General features: G+C 48.4%; 1 protein-coding gene across 1 annotated transcript in view; it reads left to right on the top strand.

The window, feature by feature from the left end:
• Nucleotides 1-20,661, top strand: part of BUB1B (BUB1 mitotic checkpoint serine/threonine kinase B) — a 65,659-nt gene extending 44,998 nt beyond the window's left edge. The window contains exons 15-23 of the mRNA XM_003266722.2: nt 306-580; nt 2,756-2,889; nt 3,766-3,906; nt 4,241-4,341; nt 6,747-6,896; nt 7,581-7,723; nt 17,027-17,198; nt 17,989-18,095; nt 20,102-20,661. Coding sequence (XP_003266770.1) covers nt 306-580; nt 2,756-2,889; nt 3,766-3,906; nt 4,241-4,341; nt 6,747-6,896; nt 7,581-7,723; nt 17,027-17,198; nt 17,989-18,095; nt 20,102-20,297 — 1,419 coding nt within the window. The 3' untranslated portion in view covers nt 20,298-20,661. The remainder of the gene's footprint in view (nt 1-305; nt 581-2,755; nt 2,890-3,765; nt 3,907-4,240; nt 4,342-6,746; nt 6,897-7,580; nt 7,724-17,026; nt 17,199-17,988; nt 18,096-20,101) is intronic.
• Nucleotides 20,662-21,239: the final 578 nt, after the last annotated feature.

The following is a 21,239-nucleotide window of genomic DNA, read 5'->3' as shown; positions in this document are numbered from 1 at the left end:
TTATTAGAATATTTACTAAGTGAAAGCCAGAAGAAAAATAGTATTTGTGCTTTAGTTCATAGGTGAAATTTGTTGAGGAACAAAACCATTGCCCAATATTTTTCTTTGTATGGAGAATCTTCCTGGCACATTTTTTGGATGAAGTATAGTTTACTGTGTTCATGATATAAAAACCTTTTTATATTTGCCTAGATATTCTGATATGCTATTTCTGTACCCTATGTCTCTGAGCTAATGTGTCTCAGTAAAAAAGTTCTTCATGTATTGAAATATTTTAGCTAAACTTTATATGGTTTTTATTTCAGGATGAATTTACAGGAATTGAACCCTTGAGCGAGGATGCCATTATCACAGGCTTCAGAAATGTAACAATTTGTCCTAACCCAGAAGACACTTGTGACTTTGCCAGAGCAGCTCGTTTTGTATCCACTCCTTTTCATGAGATAATGTCCTTGAAGGATCTCCCTTCTGATCCTGAGAGACTGTTACCGGAAGAGGATCTAGATGTGAAGACCTCTGAGGACCAGCAGACAGCTTGTGGCACTATCTATAGTCAGACTCTCAGCATCAAGAAGCTGAGGTGACTGGGGATTTACAGGTTTTACAAACCAGATTGTTTACTTTCTTATTCTGCACGTGCTTGCCAGTTATAGTAATCAGTTATCAAGTTCTTACTAACTGCCAGGTACTGTGCTAAGTGCTTTACATGAGAGTAGGGCTGCCCCAGATGGAGTGTCAATGGGACTTAGTGATTGATTTGGATGTGAGGATTAAATAAATTTTGATGGTAAAAAACTAAGTGGTCTGAGAGGAGTATAGTACCATTGAGGAAACTTTGCAAAGTGTACATGACTGACAAAAAGGAGGCATTTAGTTTTTCTTTAATATTGAGTTTAAAATAGTGATAGAATAGCTTTTGTTAATTTTATTTATTTATTTATTTATTGAAATGGAGTCTCACTCTGTCGCCCAGGCTGGAGTGCAGTGGCACTATCTTAGCTCACTGCAACCTCCGCCTCCCGGGTTCAAGCGATTCTCCTGCCTCAGCCTCCCAAGTAGCTGGGACTTCAGGTGTGCACCATCATGCCTGGCTTATTTTTATATTTTTAGCAGAGACGGAGTTTCGCCATGTTGGCCAGGCTGGTCTCAAACTCCTGACCTCAGGTGATCCACCTGCCTCGGCCTCTCAAAGTGCTGGGATTACAGGAGTGAGCCACTGTGCCCAGCCAGCTTATGTGAATTTTAAATAGGCAACTAGAGATGTGTTTTTTAAAAAACTATCTTTTGATAGAGAGGTGGAAATGAACTATGGAATAGATATGAGGGAATGGCTTACAGCCAGGGTCTGACCCTTGTTTTAGGTCAGCTAATTTAACTAATTCCAGTTTTAGGAATACTTTTTAATGGCCAATTTTTGCTTTTAAAGTTACATTTTGAGAGGCCAGATGCAGTGGCTCACCTCTGTAATCCTGGCACTTTGGGAGGCTGAGGGAGGCGGATCACTTGAGGCCAGGAGTTGAAGACCAGCCTGGTCAACATGGCTCTACTCAAAAAAACTTTTTTTTGAAACTTTTTCCCTACAGGCTTTTAAGCACATTTGCTAGCATGTATTCACATTGCATGATTTGGGTTTCTCTTTTCTTTGCCTAACCTTTTCTTCTTGAAGAAAAAAAGTCCAGAGAAAGGATAAAGAGGAAGAAAGTGTCAATGTTAGTGTTTCTCAATATTATGGAATATAGAGTAGATATTTACTATAGGTAAATAAAGCATAAATCCAGAAATGTATGCTGGACATGGCTTATTCACCAGGTTTAAAGGAGGTTACCTAGATTCTGATTTGGGGAAATAATGGACTTGAAAAATGAGACTATTGCTGAGTGCATTGGCCCTTGCCTGTAATCCCAGCACTTTGGGAGGCTAAGGTGGGAGGATCACTTGAGGCCAGGAGTTTTAAGACCAGCCTGGGGAACAAAGTGATGCCTTGTGTCTAATAAAAATAAAATAGCTAGGCATGGTAGCACTCACCCAGCTATCATTTCCTGGGCTCAAGTGATTCCCCCACCTCAGCCTCCTAAGTAGTCCCAGATATTAGCTTTTTTGTTTTACATCCTTTCAGCTACTTGGGAGGCTAAGGTGGGAGGATCACTTGAGCCCAGGAAACCAAGGCTGCAGTGAGCTGTGATCACACCATTGCCCTCCAGCCTGGGTGACAGAATGAAATCCTGTCTCAAAAATAAAATGAAAAGTAAAAAAAAAAAAAAAAAAAAAAAGAGACTATCAAATAAATTGATAACAAATTATAAATTATTTAAACCTAAATTTTATTGTGTTAGAAAATAAAAGTATAACATAAAATTATAAAATTTGTACATTAAGCCTGGGTGCAGTGGCTCGTGCCTATAATCCCAGCACTTTAGGTGGCTGAGATGGGTGGATCACCTGAAGTCAGGAGTTCAAGACCAGTCTGGCTAACATGGTGAAACCCTGTCTCTACTAAAAATACAAAAATTAGCTGGGCATGGTGGCAGGTGACTGTAATCCCAGCTACTCAGGAGGCTGAGACAGGAGAATCACTTGAACCCGGGAGGCAGAGGTTGCAGTAAGCCGAGATCGTGCAGTTGTGCTCCAGCCTGGGTGACAAGAGCAAAACTCCATCTCAAAAAAAGAAAAATGTATACATTAAGAATTTATGAAATTATAACAAAGTTGATATATATTGTTCCTATAAGAATTAACTTATTTTTTATTCTTTTAGCCCAATTATTGAAGACAGTCGTGAAGCCACACACTCCTCTGGCTTCTCTGGTTCTTCTGCCTCGGTTGCAAGCACCTCCTCCATCAAATGTCTTCAAATTCCTGAGAAACTAGAACTTACTAATGAGACTTCAGGTAGGATTATACATACCACTATATCCATGTCTAGTGAACACTTGTTTATCTCAGCAAACTGAGCTGTATGTTTTTCTTTTTTTGAGACAGGGTCTCACTCTGTCACCCAGGATGGAGTGCAGTGGCACAATCACAGCTCACTGCAGCCTCAAACTCACTGGGCTCAGGTGATCCTCCTACCTCAGCCTCCCGAGTAGCTGGGACCACAACTGCGCCACCACCAATTTTTGTATTTTTTGTAGAGGCGGGGTTTCGCCGTGTTGCCCAGGCTGGTCTCAAACTCCTGGCCTCAAAGGATCCTCCCGCCTCAGCCTCCCACTCCCTGGAATTATAGGTGTGAGCCACCATGCCCAGTCTATGTGTTTTTCTTTCTTAAAGAAGTTGCCGGCTGGGTGCAGTGGCTCACGCCTGTAATCCCAGCACTTTGGGAGGCCGAGGCGGGTGGATCTCGAGGTCAGGAGATCGAGACCATCCTGGCTAACACGGTGAAACCCTGTCTCTACTAAAAATACAAAAAATTAGCCGGGCATGGTGGCGGGCGCCTGTAGTCCCAGCTACTCTGGAGGCTGAGGCAGGAGAATGGCATGAACCTGGGAGGCGGAGCTTGCAGCAGTGAGCCGAGATGGCGCCACTGCACTGCAGCCTGAGCGACAGAGCGAGACTCCGTCTCAAAGAAGTTGCCATAAATTGTGAAATTTCTAGAATAGATTAGTACGAAGTGAACACAGTTTCATAAACACCTGAGACAGGTGAGTGTAGTTAACAGTGCTGACTGTGTCATCTTGATTTTTTTTTTCTTCTACTCTGTTATAATATCCATTTTAAGCATTAGGTTTTTTTTGGTGATATCTTTTCACCTTTCCCTCCCACTGGCAGAAAACCCTACTCAGTCACCGTGGTGTTCACAGTATCGCAGACAGCTACTGAAGTCCCTACCAGAGTTAAGTGCCTCTGCAGAGTTGTGTGTAGAAGACAGACCAATGCCTAAGTTGGAAATTGAGAAGGAAATTGAATTAGGTAAGTACCATTGAACGCATGTCCTCTGGTGCATGACAGTATACAAATAAGTGATTATTTGTACTTAAGCTTGATGCTTGAGCACTGTAAATATTCCTAGATTGTATTTTTTAAAAAAGCAATATACAGGATGACACATCAGTAACTTCATGTCCTAATAATAGGAATTATGTCTTCTCCTCTTACAATTTTTAACAAATTATTTTTAAAAGTATTCTAGATACTACTAACTGGCAAATACACCAGTGCCTCTATCCCTTAAACCAGGAGGTAAAAGCTAGAGGGCTGTATATGTTCACAGTGATTTTGAAATGGAATCAAACTTTCTCTACAGGTAACGAGGATTACTGCATTAAACAAGAATACCTAATATGTGAAGATTACAAGTTATTCTGGGTGGCGCCAAGAAACTCTGCAGAATTAACCATAATAAAGGTGGGACTGATTCTTTGTAATTTCAGTTACTTTGTAAATAATATGGATTGAAGCAATAACTGTCCTCATGTTACCATCAAATCTTTCTAATAATCTCTCTCAATATGTCCAAATATATTAAGTATCCTTTCAGTTTCATTTTTTTTTAGGAAATCTCTGCTGATACTTTCTGGCCTGCTCCAATCTGGACAAGTTATACATTAGCTTTCACACAAACACCACCCACAATCACCTTGGAATTTCCATTTATTATCATCCTAGGTATTCACATTACCTTTTTCTTATATTGGATACCTAGTTTCTTTTTATCTTTGGTTTTTTGTTTTGTTTTAAAGGACACGGTCTCTGTCATCCAGGCTGGAGTGCAGTAGCATGATCACGGCTCACTGCAGCCTCAACCTCTTGAGCTCAAGCAATCCTCCCACCTCAGCCACTGGAATAGCTGGGACCGTAGGTGCACACCACCACTCCCAGCTAATTATTTTTTGTAGAGACGGGGGCCTCTCTGTGTTGCCTAGGCTGGTCTTGAATTCATGGCTCAAGCAATCCTCCCACCTTGGCCTCCCAAAGAACTGGATTACAGGCATCTAACTTTGCTTTTGAATTTTTTTGCCATTCTGAGTCTCAAAGCTTTGTGTGAAGTTATTTTTCCCTCTTTCTGGATCCTTATAGGATCTTATTCTTGTCCCCGCTATTCTGAAATGTCACAATCACATGCTTTTTCATAAGTTTGTTGTCACTTATGTGCTAGGTACTCAATGGCCATTTCAATCTGTTAATTCCCTCAGTTCTGAGAAATTTTCTTCAGTGGGAAAAGTATTTTTTCCCCTCAGTTTTCTCTGTTCTCTTATTCTCTAATTCCTTTTATTAGAGGTGCATATGGCATCTTTTGGACAGAACCTCTAAAAATTTAACTTTTTTTCTCCTATATTCTCTCTTTGTCTTTTTACTTTACTTTCTGAGTATATTATCAGCTTAATATTTTTGGTCTTTTTACTAGGTTTTTATTTCTATATTTAATTTTCAAGAGCCTTTTTTTTATTCTCAGGATTTTCTTTGTAGCATTCTATTCTTCATTTCAAAGATAGAATATTCTTTATCTTTCTGAAGTACTAATGATACTTTAAAATTTTTTTCCCCCTTTGTCATCTGTTTCTTCTTCTTTTTTTTTTTTTTTTTTTTTTTTTTTTGTCTGTTTTGATCTCTTTCACACTACAGGCTTTCTTCAAGTCTTTGGCTCTCTATTCATATTTAAGTATGGGACATTGAAAGCTCTGTGTATATGGAAAGACCTTGACAGCTGTGGACCTCAATGTAGGATGATCTAGCTTGGCCATTTTATTGGAAAACCCTCCAATCTTTAGATCTTTTCTCTTGAGCTGATCAGAGAAGTCTTCTCCCTCAGAGAAGACTTCTAATTTTCTGCCTGGAGCATATAAGCCTGGCTGCTAGCTTTCTGAAATCTGAGTGAGGAAATTGGTCTGAAGAATGGAAGAGCAGGGAGGTGCATCTTAACATCTTAACTGCTGCCTATATAACATCTGATATATATACTTTTTCCTGTTTTCCATGTTATTTCTAACCCCCTCAGTGGTGCCTAGTGCCCTCTAGTCCAGAGCCCTTCTGTTTTATACTCACTAGGTAATAAACTTCTGAACTTCGAGAATAGGGGAGAGGTAGTTGCTGGGCTGGGCTATGGGAGCAGAGGAGGGAAGCTGGAGTCTACCTTCCTCTGTTTTTTTTTTTTTTTCTTCGAGACGGAGTTTTGCCCTTGTTGCCCTGGCTGGAGTGCAATGGCACGATCTTGGCTCACTGCAACCTCTGCCTCCCAGGGTCAAGGATTCTCCTGCCTCAGCCTCCCACGTAGCTGGGATTCAGGCACTCACCACCAAAATCCTAGCTAATTTTTTGTATTTTTAGTAGAGATGGGGTTTCACCATGTTGGTCAGGCTGGTCTTGAACCCCTGATGTCAGGTGATCCACATGCCTCGGCCTCCCAGAGTGCTGAGATTACAGGCATGAGCCACTGCACTAGGCCTACTACCTTCCTCTTAAATGGGATTCGATCACTCCTGTCTTAGCACCACCCTCAGCCTCACTTCCATGGGTAATTGGTGCTGCCAGTTATATAATATAGGAAAATAGCCTTGTAGTGTAAATATAGCTCAGTTTTCTCTTCTGCCAAAATCAGTTTTTATTCTAATTGGATTGTTACCTCCTGTTCTCTTTCCAGCTTATCCTCTTTCCAGAATTTGTTGTTATTGTGTCTTTTATAGTAGATTTATGCCTTTAAAAGTATCTCTTTATTATTTCTCTATCAGAAGGGCTGGAAGGAATGTGTTTCAACCTGCCAGCCATAACCATAGACTTAATTGAACTTATTTTTAAAATACAATGTCTTACAGGTATCGTCTCAACCTGTCCCATGGGACTTTTATATCAACCTCAAGTTAAAGGAACGTTTAAATGAAGCCTTTGATCGTTTGTGCAGCTGTTATCAATATCAAGATGGCTGTATTGTTTGGCACCAATATATAAACTGCTTCACCCTTCAGGTCTGTAATACTAAAAACATAATTTAAAGTCCTCAAGTAGAGAGATTTTTGCTCCATTTAGCAAAGGAATTTAGTACAAAATTCCTGTCAATCTTCTAGAAATAGACCAATTCAAGTATAAGTTAAAAGCATTGATAATTTTCTCAAGTTATTTTGACCAAAGATCTCTTTGGTATTTTTTTAACTTTTTTTGGTCGCTTGTCAAGCATAAATAAAAGTAGAATTGTACCATGAACTCCCATGAACTAGTCATCTATGATAATCTTAGTTCATGGCCACTCTTGTTGTAGCTATACTACCCCCACTGGATAGTTTTTAAAACCTAGACACAATATGTCATTTTACTCTTTGGTTTGTTCTTAAGAAGGTTTGCTACAGATTTTGATGATAATATGAATTCTCAAAAATGGTTGGAATGAGGGTATTTTAAAACATTTATTAAGTACCTATTTTGGGCCAGGCTTATGCTTGACTCCCTTCATCATTATGTCATTAAATCCTTACAAACAATCTTATGGGAGATCGCAGTATTATTAAAACTGGGACATAGACTCAGTCTACAGAGGTGCCTACGTTCCAGTAGAGAACAAGGAAGACTACAAGCCGTCAGTTTTCAAGGTATTGAGTATAACTACAATCTGCCAAACTTGAGAAATAGTGAGTTTTCTGTCCTTCAATTTCCAGGATCTTCTCCAACACAGTGAATATATTACCCATGAAATAACAGTGTTGATTATTTATAACCTTTTGACAATAGTGGAGAAGCTACACAAAGCAGAAATAGTCCATGGTGACTTGAGTCCAAGGAGTCTGATTCTCAGAAACAGGTTGGTCCTTTTCATTCTTATAATTCTATCAGCTTTCTCTTAAAACATGGATAGTTGCCACTTTTTTTTTTTCTTTTTTGAGGCGAGGGTCTCACTCTGTCACCTAGGTTGGAGTACAGTGGCATGATCTTGGCTCACTGCAGCCTCCACCTCCCAGGTTCAAACAATTCTCCCATCTTAACCTCGCTAGTAGCTGGGACCACAGGCGTGCACCACCACACCCGGCTAATTTTTTGTATTTTTTGGTAGAGATGAGGTTTCGCCATGTTGCCCAGGCTGGTCTCAAACTCCTGGCCTCAAGTGATCTGCCCACCTCAGCCTCCCAAAGTGCTGGGATTATAGGCGTGGGCCACTGCACCCAGCTAAGTTGCCAGTTTTTAAAGCCTTTTGATAAACGCCATATCGAGGAAGGAACATATTATGTTAAGAGAGTATTTACCTAAAAGTCAAAAATCATTAAGAATAGTTTAAAATAATTCAAAGAAATAAACACACTGAGGAAATAGATTAAATCAGATAAAAGAATTAATCACTGAGTATTGTGATGATATATGTCAAGATGAGATATAAAATATGAATATTTTGAGGAATATAAAGTGGATTGTTTAGTCATTCTTTGAGTGGAACCAGTGCCAATCTAGCGAGGATGCCAGCAATATCAAGGCACTACTCAGTTGCATAGACCAAAGCTTAAGTCAGGCCTAATTGACCTGTTAGCCAAGAGAAGTGGGTAAACCCAGAGTTCAAATACAAACTATGCCAAGGAATGGGTCTTAGTGTTCAAATTAAACCCAGTGTGTCCATCAGGTTCAAGGGGTGAGCACAGAGCAGGAAATAATAAATGAATACTAAGGACTGAGAAAATACAGATCACATTCAGGCATTAACTAGGCAAAAACAGTCCAACATTTTTGCTTTGTGAAAAGGACTAGAGGACTACTACGTAATTTTAGTGATCATTGGTGTTATAGTATTTGAGTAAAAGCAGCCTGGTTTAAAGATGCTCTGTCTGCCCAACCCTATGTCTTGGGTGAGGTGTTAACTTTGTTTCTGAGGCCACTGGTATACACTAATAGCTTATTCTTTATGTGGATCAGTGATAATAACTCAATCCTCTATTTGACAAAGAAGAGGGAGAAGGAAGAGGAAGAAAAAGAAAGTGGGATAAAGGATCAGAAAGGGAGGAAAATAGAAAAAATTAGAGTATGACTCCAGGGTAGACCTGTTTTGTTGTCACTGAGTTGGTTGGTTGGTTTGCCTGTTGTATTTTTCATGTTTCGCCAAGTTGGCCAGACTGGTCTCGAACTCCTAGCCCGAAGTGATCAACTCGCCTCGCCCCCCAGAGTGCCGGGACCACAGGCGTGAGCCACCACGTCCAGCCCCCACATTGCTTCTGGCCTCCATTGTAGACCTCCCAGACGGAGCAGCCGGGCAGAGGCGCTCCTCACTTCTTCCCAGACACGGGGCGGCCGGGCAGAGGTGCTCCTCACTTCCCAGACGGGGCGGCCAGGCAGAGACGCTCCTCACTTCTTCCCAGACGATAGGTGGCCGGGCAGAGGCGCCCCTCACTTCCCAGACAATGGGTGGCCGGGCAGAGGCGCTCCTCACTTCCCAGACGATGGGTGGCCGGGCAGAGGTGCTCCTCACTTCCCAGACGGGGCGGCCGGGCAGAGGCGCTCCTCACTTCCCAGACGGGGTGGCCGGGCGAGGCGCTCCTCACTTCCCAGACGGGGCGGCCGGGCGAGGCGCTCCTCACTTCCCAGACGGGGTGGCGGGCAGAGGCGCTCCTCACTTCCCAGACGGGGGGCCGGGCAGAGGCGCTCCTCACTTCCCGAGGGGCGGCCGGGCAGAGGCGCTCCTCACTTCCCAGACGGGGGGGCGGGCAGAGGCGCTCCTCACTTCCCGACGGGGCGGCCGGGCAGAGGCGCTCCTCACTTCCCAGACGGGGCGGCCGGGCAGAGGCGCTCCTCACTTCCCAGACGGGGCGGCCGGGCAGAGGCGCTCCTCACTTCTTCCCGGATGGGCGGCGGGGGGCGGCCGGGCAGAGGCGCTCCTCACTTCTTCCCGACGGGGCGGCCGGGCAGAGGCGCTCCTCACTTCCCAGACGGGGCGGCCGGGCAGAGGCGCTCCTCACTTCCCCCCCCCCCCCCCCCCCCCGACGGGCCGGGCGGCCTCCCCTCCCGACGGGGCGGCCGGGCAGAGGCGCTCCTCACTTCTTCCCGGACGGGGGGCCGGGCAGAGGCGCGGGGGGGGGAGAGGCGCTCCTCACTTCCCGACGGGGCGGCCGGGCAGAGGCGCTCCTCACTTCCCCGACGGGGGGGCCGGGCAGAGGCGCTCCTCACTTCCCGACGGGGCGGCCGGGCAGAGGCGCTCCTCACTTCCCGACGGGGGGCCGGGCAGAGGCGCTCCTCACTTCCCCAGACGGGGCGGCCGGGCAGAGGCGCTCCTCACTTCCCAGACGGGGCGGCCGGCAGAGGCGCTCCTCACTTCCCAGACGGGGCGGCCGGGCAGAGGCGCTCCTCACTTCCCAGACGGGGGCCGGGCAGAGGCGCTCCTCACTTCCCAGACGGGGCGGCCGGGCAGAGGCGCTCCTCACTTCCCGACGGGGGGCCGGGCAGAGGCGCTCCTCACTTCCCAGAGGGGCGGCCGGGCAGAGGCGCTCCTCACTTCCCCGGACGGGGCGGCCGGGCAGAGGCGCTCCTCACTTCCCGGACGGGGGCCGGGCAGAGGCGCTCCTCACTTCCCGACGGGGCGGCCGGGCAGAGGCGCTCCTCACTTCCCGACGGGGCGGCCGGGCAGAGGCGCTCCTCACTTCCCGACGGGGCGGCCGGGCAGAGGCGCTCCTCACTTCCCAGACGGGGGGGCCGGGCAGAGGGCCTCACTTCCCGGGGGGCGGGCAGAGGCGCTCCTCACTTCCCAGACGGTGGGTGGCCGGGCAGAGGCGCTCCTCACTTCCCGACGGGGGGCCGGGCAGAGGCGCCCCCTTCCCGACGGGGGGCGGGCAGAGGCGCTCCTCACTTCCCAGACGGTGGGTGGCCGGGCAGAGGCGCTCCTCACTTCCCAGACGGTGGGTGGCCGGGCAGAGGCGCTCCTCACTTCCCAGACGGTGGGTGGCCGGGCAGAGGCGCTCCTCACTTCCCAGACGGTGGGTGGCCGGGCAGAGGCGCTCCTCACTTCCCAGACGGTGGGTGGCCGGGCAGAGGCGCTCCTCACTTCCCAGACGGTGGGTGGCCGGGCAGAGGCGCTCCTCACTTCCCAGACGGTGGGTGGCCGGGCAGAGGCGCTCCTCACTTCCCAGACGGTGGGTGGCCGGGCAGAGGCGCTCCTCACTTCCCAGACGGTGGGTGGCCGGGCAGAGGCGCTCCTCACTTCCCAGACGGTGGGTGGCCGGGCAGAGGCGCTCCTCACTTCCCAGACGGTGGGTGGCCGGGCAGAGGCGCTCCTCACTTCCCAGACGGTGGGTGGCCGGGCAGAGGCGCTCCTCACTTCCCAGACGGTGGGTGGCCGGGCAGAGGCGCTCCTCACTTCCCAGACGGGGGGCCGGGCAGAGGCGCTCCTCACTTCCCAGACGGGGCGGCCGGGCAGAGGCGCTCCTCACTTCCCGACGGGGCGGCCGGGCAGAGGCGCTCCTCACTTCTTCCCGGACGGGGCGGCCGGGCAGAGGCGCTCCTCACTTCCCAGACGGGGCGGCCGGGCAGAGGCGCTCCTCACTTCCCAGACGGGGCGGCCGGGCAGAGGCGCTCCTCACTTCTTCCCGGACGGGGCGGCCGGGCAGAGGCGCTCCTCACTTCTTCCCGGACGGGGCGGCCGGGCAGAGGCGCTCCTCACTTCTTCCCGGACGGGGCGGCCGGGCAGAGGCGCTCCTCACTTCCCGGACGGGGCGGCCGGGCAGAGGCGCTCCTCACTTCTTCCCGGACGGGGCGGCCGGGCAGAGGCGCTCCTCACTTCTTCCGGACGGGGCGGCCGGGCAGAGGCGCTCCTCACTCTCCCAGACGGGGGCCGGGCAGAGGCGCTCCTCACTTCCCCGACGGGGCGGCCGGGCAGAGGCGCTCCTCACTTCTTCCCGGACGGGGCGGCCGGGCAGAGGCGCTCCTCACTTCTTCCCGGACGGGGGGGCAGGGCTCTCCCCGGGGGGGCCGGGCAGAGGCGCTCCTCACTTCTTCCCGGACGGGGCGGCCGGGCAGAGGCGCTCCTCACTTCCCAGACGGTGGTGGCCGGGCAGAGGCGCTCCTCACTTCCCGACGGGGCGGCCGGGCAGAGGCGCTCCTCACTTCCCAGACGGTGGTGGCCGGGCAGAGGCGCTCCTCACTTCCCAGACGGTGGGTGGCCGGGCAGAGGCGCTCCTCACTTCCCAGACGGTGGGTGGCCGGGCAGAGGCGCTCCTCACTTCCCAGACGGTGGGTGGCCGGGCAGAGGCGCTCCTCACTTCCCAGACGGTGGGTGGCCGGGCAGAGGCGCTCCTCACTTCCCAGACGGTGGGTGGCCGGGCAGAGGCGCCCTCCCCCCCCTCCTCACTTCCCAGACGGTGGGTGGCCGGGCAGAGGCGCTCCTCACTTCCCAGACGGTGGGTGGCCGGGCAGAGGCGCTCCTCACTTCCCAGACGGTGGGTGGCCGGGCAGAGCCCCCCCCCCCCGGCGCTCCTCACTTCCCAGACGGGGGCGGCCGGGCAGAGGCGCTCCTCACTTCCCAGACGGGGGGGGGGGGGTCCGGGGGGCGGGCAGAGGCGCTCCTCACTCCCCGGGGGGCCGGGGAGGCGCTCCTCACTTCCCGACGGGGCGGCCGGGGCAGAGGCGCTCCTCACTTCCCGACGGGCGGCCGGGCAGAGGCGCTCCTCACTTCTTCCCGGACGGGGCGGCCGGGCAGAGGCGCTCCTCACTTCTTCCCGGACGGGGCGGCCGGGCAGAGGCGCTCCTCACTTCTTCCCGGACGGGGGCGGCCGGGCAGAGGCGCTCCTCACTTCTTCCCGGACGGGGCGGCCGGGCAGAGGCGCTCCTCACTTCTTCCCGGACGGGGGGGGCGGCCTCCGCGGGGGCCGGCAGAGGCGTCCTCACTTCCAGGGGGGGCGGGCGGGCGCTCCTCACTTCCCGGACGGGGTGGCCGGGCAGAGGCGCTCCTCACTTCCCGGACGGGGCGGCCGGGCAGAGGCGCTCCTCACCTTCCCAGACGGGGCGGCCGGGCAGAGGCGCTCCTCACCTCCCAGACGATGAGGTGGCCGGGCAGAGGCGTCCTCATTCCAGAGGGGGGCCGGGCAGAGGCGCTCCTCACTTCCCAGACGGGGTGGCCGGGCAGAGGCGCTCCTTCCCGGGGGGGGCCGGGCAGAGGCGCTCCTCACTTCCCGACGGGGGCCGGCAGAGGCGCTCCTCACTTCCCAGACGGTGGGTGGCCGGGCAGAGGCGCTCCTCACTTCCCAGACGGTGGGTGGCCGGGCAGAGGCGCTCCTCACTTCCCAGACGGGGGTGGCCGGGCAGAGGCGCTCCTCACTTCCCAGACGGGGTGGCCGGGCAGAGGCGCTCCTCACTTCCCAGACGGTGGGTGGCCGGGCAGAGGCGCTCCTCACTTCCCAGACGGGGGGCCGGGCAGAGGCGCTCCTCACTTCCCAGACGGGGGCCGGGCAGAGGCGCTCCTCACTTCCCAGACGGGGGGCCGGGCAGAGGCGCTCCTCACTTCCCAGACGGGCGGCCGGGCAGAGGCGCTCCTCACCTCCCAGACGATGGGTGGCCGGGCAGAGGTTCTCCTCACCTCCCAGACGGGGCAGCCGGGCAGAGGCGCTCCTCACTTCTTCCCGGACGGGGCGGCCGGGCGGAGGCGCTCCTCACTTCTTCCCGGACGGGGCGGCCGGGCGGAGGCGCTCCTCACTTCTTCCCGGACGGGGCGGCCGGGCGGAGGCGCTCCTCACTTCTCCCGGACGGGGCGGCCGGGCGGAGGCGCTCCTCACTTCTTCCCGGACGGGGCGGCCGGGCGGAGGGCTCTCACTTCCCGGACGGGGCGGCCGGGCAGAGGGCTCCTCACTTCCCGGACGGGGCGGCCGGGCAGAGGCGCTCCTCACTCTTCCCAGACGGGGCGGCCGGGCAGAGGCGCTCCTCACTTCTTCCCGGATGGGGCGGCCGGGCAGAGGCGCTCCTCACTTCTTCCCGGACGGGGCGGCCGGGCAGAGGCGGTCCCCACGTCCCAGACGGTGGCCGGGCAGGGGCTCGGGAGGCTGAGGCGGGGAGAGCACTCCGCGTCAGGAGCCGGCGAGCAGCGTGGCCAACATGGCGACCGCGCGCCTGCAGCCAAACGAGAAAAAGCAGGCAGCGGTGGCGTGCGGCGGCAGTCCCAGGCAGTCCGCGGCGCGGGCAGCAGCGAGCTGAGTAGATTGCAGCCCGGGCCACAGAGGGAAAGGAAAGAAGAAAAAGGAAGGAAGGAAGGAGGGAGGGAGGGAGGGAGGGAGGAAGGAAGGACATTAACATGGAAATTAAAAGAATCCTCAATGTGTTCCTGTGATTGTAACCAAAAGAACTAGAGAATCCCACCTTCTCCCCTGAGATAGCAGAGTCAAAGGCTTTCCCAGACATAATGTAGCAGCATTTCTCATCCAGGGCACCATAGGTATTTTGGATGAGACAATTCTTTGTGAGGTATGTGCCAAGCAATGCAGGATGTTTTATATTCCTATTCCCCCCACCCACCCAATTAAGTGCAAGTAACAATCCCCTAAGCCGTTGTGACCACCAAAAATCTCCCCAAATTTCCAAATATGAGAACCCCTGGTATATTTTCACTCTACTTAACATTAAAATGACAGTGCTGAAATTCCCACGGCTATGGAAATTGGAAGCAGAGGTTTTTTCTAAGCCTTTTAGAATTGGGCATTTGTGGTCCAATGAAGTCTGATAACCCTTCTCTCAGCCACCAGAGGCTCTAGGAAAGTCCATAGTATTAAAGAGGCATTGCTTTTTACTTTGTCACTGCTTATCAAATTTAATCAGAAATTTCACATAGATTCATAAGGAATTAAAAACCAGAAAGGGGCCGAGCACAGTGACTCATGCCTATAATCCCAGCACTTTTGGAGGCCAAGGCGGGCAGATCACCTGAGGTTGGGAGTTCAAGACCAGCCTGACCAACATAGAGAAACCCCATCTCTACTAAAAATACAAAATTAGCCAGGTGTGGTGGTGCATGCCTGTAATCTCAGCTACTTGGGAGGCTGAGGCAGGAGAATTGATTGAACCCAGGAGGCACAGGTTGTGGTGAACCGAGATCGCACCATTGCACTCCAGCCTGGGCAACAGGAGCAAAACTCTGTCTCAAAGAAAAGCCAGAGGCTGGGCGTGGTGGCTCACACCTGTAATCCCAGCATTTTGGGAGGCCGAGGTGGGTGGATCACGAGGTCAGGAGATCGAGACCATCCTGGCTAACACAGTGAAACCCCGTCTCTACTAAAAATACAAAAAGTTAGCCAGCCGTGGTGGCAGGTGCCTGTAGTCCCAGCTACTCAGGAGGCTGGGGCAGGAGAATGGCATGAACCTGGGAGGTGGAGCTTGTAGTGAGCCGAGATCGTGCCACTGCACTCCAGCCTGGGTGACAGAGCAAGACTCCGTCTCAAAACAAAACAACAACAAAAGCCAGAAAGGGCTGGATGCAGTGGTTCACATCTGCAATCCCAGCACTTTGGGAGGCAAAGGCAGGAGGATCTCTGGAGGCCAGGAGTTCAAGACCAGCCTGGTCAACATAGCAAGACCCCGTCTCTACAAAAATAAAATGAAAGCCAGAAAGAACCTTTTGAAATTGCTTAGTTTAGTTGCTTACTTTAGTTTCTGCATATTTTTTGTGAGGAAAATGAGATCCAAAAAAATGGAATGCCCTACCCAAAGTAACAGTGAGTGAGTAGCTGATTAGAGGGCTAGGACACCTTCATGCATGCTTCTTTTTATTAATCTATGAAACATTTTTTCCTATGCCTCCAAAGTTATATAAATATTTTACAATTACACTGGGCATGGTGACTCATCTGTAATCCCAGCACTTTGGGAGACCAAGGCAGAGGATCACTTGAGCCTAGGAGTTCAAGACCAGTCTGGGCAATATAATGAGACCTCATCTCTACAAAAAATTAAGAAATTAGCCAGGCGTGGTGGCACACACCAGTAGTCCCAGCTACTCAGGAGGCTGAGATGGGAGGATCGCTTGAACCTAGGAGGCAGAGACTGCACTGAGCTGAGATCGCACCACTGTACTCCAGCCTCAGTGACAAGAGTGTAGACCTTGTCTAAGAAACCGAACAAAACACACGCACACACATGTAATATATATATATAAAATACATATGTATGTTTTATATATATCAGAATCCACGATCCCTATGATTGTAGCAATATATATATACTCTATATATATATATTTTTTTGTTATAGTATAGTTTTATGGTGGCCAAAAAAGGTTGGCTCTTGTGCCAAGGAAAAATGGGAGCAGTTATCAATTTTAAAGTAAAATACATAGATCATTCTGTGCTGTGGAGGTATGTAATTGGAGTAGTTAAAGACTATATTTAGGAATATTGTACCAATATCAGGAGTTTGAGGGAATTAATTGAGAAAAACAGACAAAAGGAACACATGAAAACCCACTCTTTTCATTTATAAACAGTTCCTGTGTCTCCTTGGAGAATAGCATTATTGCATAGGATAGATAAACCCAAGGAAAACAAAATTAATTGATAATTAATTAGTATTATAAAGGTTTTTTTAGTAAATAAGAACTGGAATTACAAATAAGAGTAAGATAAAATGGTGTTTTACAAGAAATTTTACAATATAGACAGGACTTTATAAAACAGACTTGCATTGTTTTCCATTAAACTCTGGAAGGAAGAATCTAAACAATACTTGGAGAGCCTATCTGGAATAGTAAACAAGAAAGGCTATGACACCTATAAAATTTTAATTTCCTCCATCATAATTCCTGTCAGTGTATAAATCATTGCAATTGTATGTGTTAATGTGTACAGTACAGGGAAGAAGCCTGTCCTCTGCTTCCATACTTACTTTATATGACATGGAAGCTTGATAAATGTTTAATGGTGGCCATGTACCGTGATTGAAATATACTTTGTGTCACCAAACTGGTGACATTCCTTCCACATTCCTTGGACACTGCCACTGCTCTGAGTCTTACAGGTGCATTTTCAAAATTAACCACTGGAGGGAGTTGTTGGCATAGCTAAGATGTACCCAAGGTACCTTTTTTTTTTTTTAAAGACCAGCTATACAGCTTCTTTCATGGCCTATTTTTATTATCTCCTTCTCTTAAATCTGGGCTCAGAATCCACGATCCCTATGATTGTAACAAGAACAATCAAGCTTTGAAGATAGTGGACTTTTCCTACAGTGTTGACCTTAGGGTGCAGCTGGATGTTTTTACCCTCAGCGGCTTTCGGACTGTACAGATCCTGGAAGGACAAAAGATCCTGGCTAACTGTTCTTCTCCCTACCAGGTAAGTGTAAAACATGCCTGAGCAAATATGGAGAGGGTTTCTTAATCTCTTTATTATCTAGATAAGCTATAAAAGCTAGTGTTTACTGATATTGACTCTCCTAGAATAGATGACCTAGTTTTCAAATATCACCAAGTCAAGTAAAATGTAACATTTTTGTGTTACAGCATTGAAGAATATACACATACACGTGCAAACACATGACTAACTCTGTAACCGAGTGCCAAGGCCATTCCTACTGCCTACCACCCATGTAATCTTTTATAAGTTATTTCCTGTGATCTTCTCTGTAAAATAGGGATAACAGTCTCTGCTATGTGTTTATCAGAATTCTTATGAGGAGTAAATGAAGTAATGTATATAAAAAGAACATTAGCACAAATGTAAAGTCTTTTGTATGGTGGCATTATATGCCGAAATTCCTTCTAACTCAGCTTTAGACATAAGACATTTGCTGATTGAATATGTAGCACGAACCTGAACTAATCATGTGGACCCCATTTCGATCACAGCTGGAGTTCATGCAAACTTAGTAGGTCTACAAATTTGAATGTGATAGTCCAAATATTTCATCGTTTGTTCTTAAGGATAATTCCTAGAGTCGGCTCTATTGATCACTTCTTTGGAGAGCTTCTCCCTTTACTGTAAGGGTGAGGAACAGTCTACTAAAATGTATGTCATAAAATAAACTTAGTTAAGCACTGTAATACCTTTCAACTTCCTACCGAAATAAGCTGCCATGGTAGAGGCAGAGAATTATTTTAGCTGATGGTGCTTTTTGTGATTTCAGGTAGACCTGTTTGGTATAGCAGATTTAGCGCATTTACTATTGTTCAAGGAACACCTGCAGGTCTTCTGGGATGGGTCCTTCTGGAAACTTAGCCAAAATATTTCTGAGTAAGTACTGATAAATGTCAGGGTCTCTGCCTGTCCCAATAATTTTCTGTTTCTCTTGGGTGCTATCTCTGCTTTGGCAGCCTTAGTTTTTTAATCCAAATGCCATGATTCCAGTAGTTTCAGCCAGTTTTCATTAGAGTATCAGCAGAGCAGCTAGTGCAGGAAAAAGGAACTGCTCACTAAAAATAAGATTCAAAACTATTCAGACTTCAGGACATCATTCTGAATCTAGCTGTATCTTCCAGACTACGGCTATAGTATGGAAGCTTCCCTGTTTAGATATGTGAAAAGAAACATTTCATGAGAATAATTTTCTAACCAATTGGTGTTAGCCTTAAATTCCTTTTTATTTATTTATTTATTTTTTTGAGACAGAGTCTCGCTCTGTCACCCAGGCTGGAGTGCAGTGGCACGATCTCGGCTCACTGCAACCTCTGCCTCCCAGGTTCAAGTGATTCCCAGCCTCAGCCTCCTGAGTAGCTGGGATTACAGGCACGCACCACCATGCCTGGCTCATTTTTGTATTTTTAGTAGAGATGGGGTTTCACTATGTTGGCCAGGCTGATCTCGAACTCCTGACCTCGTGATCCGCCCGCCTCGGCCTCCCAAAGTGCTAGGATTACAGGTGTGAGCCACCGTGTCTGGCCTAAATTCCTTTTTAATAGCAATTATTACCAAAAGTTAATAAGCATCCTTTGAAAAGACTTACATTTCTAAACTATATGCTAATTTTAGGCTATTATTTATTTAATAAGTGGATAGAACCAAACCAGATAACTGAATCTCCTGGAGAAGAAGTAAGTGGTCTCTTAATAAGCACTGCTTGGTCTCAGAACCTTAGTACTCCCTCAAGCCTGCTCATAAAACTTACTAAGTCAGCCGGGCATGGTGGCTCACACCTGTAATCACAGCACTTTGGGAGGCCGAGGCAGATCACCTGAGGTCAGGAGTTTGAGAGCAGCCTGGACAACATGGCGAAACCTTGTCTCTACTCAAAATACAAGAAAATTAGCTGGGTGTGGTGGCACATGCCTGTAATCCTAGGAAGCTGAGGCACAAGAATCACTTGAACCCGGGAGGCAGAGGTTGCAGTGAGCTGAGATCGCGCCACTGCACTCCACCCAGGGCAACAGAGTGAGACTCCGTCTCAAAAAAACTTAAGTATCTATGTTCCACTTTAGCTTATCTTAGCAAATAAGTTCCCAGCCTAAGTTTGCCAGTCTGTCACCTATTGTTATATTCTTTGGTTAAAAAAAAAATGAGTGTTGAAGATTTAATGCCCCTTCTCTATTTTCATCTTTGAATAATTGAATTGTACTTTTCTCTTCATTTAATTCAGAACTTGGCCAGTGTTGTCTCTTACATGAACTTTTAAAAATAGGCTTGAAATACAATGTAAGACATATAGGATGGATATAGGCATGTCCGCTTGGCTATGGTCCAGGCAGGTCTGGCTAACACAAGCAGAAACAAGTGGGGTCAGTTGGGGTTTCCTAACAGCCCTGCCTTATCTAATAAGGGAAGTTTCTCTGATCAAAAGAAAATAATAACAAGCAAAGGTACAAATATATTAAGCAGTAGTTACTGTAGTGAAGCTTATGATTATCAGAGAATTGTAAAGATGATCCACTACTGGGGTAGGAGAAAGAAGCTGTAGCCTTTTTAATGACCTAGACTCTAGGAAAGTTAGAGGAAATAAAATTCCTTTTTCTTCTATTTGTAGAAGAAAAGTGCTATGTCTTAGTACACAGAGGAAATTTATAGATTTAGATGAGAGATCTTCTTTCCCTTTGTGTGCATTGTATCTTGGCTTTTCCCACTATGGTAGCCCTTTTTTGTAGTTCTTCCCTGGGCTTTCAAAGGACTATTTGAATGATCTCTAACCCTAGAGTTCTAGGTATTACCTTACACCATTTTGGTGCATAAATGTACCACTGAGTTAAACTAAAAGGAATTATAATTTTCACATGCCTAATCTTGATGGAAATGGTTTTATATATTTTTAGGCTAAAAGATGGTGAATTGTGGAATAAATTCTTTGTGCGGATTCTGAATGCCAATGATGAGGCCACAGTGTCTGTTCTTGGGGAGCTTGCAGCAGAAATGAATGGGGTTTTTGACACTACATTCCAAAGTCACCTGAACAAAGCGTTATGGAAGGTAGGGAAGTTAACTAGTCCTGGGGCTTTGCTCTTTCAGTGAGCTAGGCAATCAAGTCTCACAGATTGCTGCCTCAGAGCAATGGTTGTATTGTGGAACACTGAAACTGTATATGCTGTAATTTAATTTAGGACACATTTAGATGCACTACTGTTGCTGTTCTACTTTGTGGTAGAGGTATATTTCGAAGTAATTGACATTTTTTACACAGTGATATACTTACTCATGGCCTTATCTAACTTTTATGAAGAACTATTTTATTCTAAACAGGCTCATTACAAATGGTTACCTTGTTATTTAACCCATTTGTCTCTACTTTTCCCTGTACTTTTCCCATTTGTAATTTGTAAAATGTTCTCTTATGATCACCATGTATTTTGTAAATAATAAAATAGTATCTGTTAAATTTGTGCTTCTAACATGTCATGTAGTTTTTGCAAACTAAAATAACAAATGGCTTAATTTTGCAGAGAGGAGCTATTTTGCCATGGAAATTTTTGTATCCTAGACTTAGAATTGTTACAATAGGGTTGTGACGAGACAGAGTAGCCAACTATTTCTTTAGGTGGGTCTGACCTTCCAGTAAGTGGTCTAGACTGAAAAGTAGGTAAGATGATATGCATAAGACCAAATATCCTTCAATTTCAAGTGGCATGATTGTATACGTGGCTTATGTTTTAATGTTGTCACTTTTTTGGAGACAGGGTGTCCTCTGTTGCCCAGGCCATAGCCTTGATTTCCCAGGCTCTGGCAATTTTCCCACCTCAGCCTCCCAAGTAGTTGGGAGCACAGGCGCACACCACCACTCTGGCTAATTTTTTGTATTTTTGTAGAGATGGGGTTTCGCCACATTGCCCAGGCTGGTCTCGAACTCCTGGGCTCAAGTGATCTGCCCACCTCAGCCGCCCAAAGTGCTGAGATTACAGGCGTGAGCCACTATGCCTGGCCCTAATGCTTTCACTTTTATCCACCAAGCTCCTTGGT

The sequence above is a fragment of the Nomascus leucogenys genome, chromosome 6 (genome assembly GCF_006542625.1).
Source record: "Nomascus leucogenys isolate Asia chromosome 6, Asia_NLE_v1, whole genome shotgun sequence".
Lineage (NCBI taxonomy): Eukaryota > Metazoa > Chordata > Mammalia > Primates > Hylobatidae > Nomascus > Nomascus leucogenys.
Note: the sequence above shows the minus strand (reverse complement) of the source record. Positions and strands in the feature narration are given on the sequence as shown.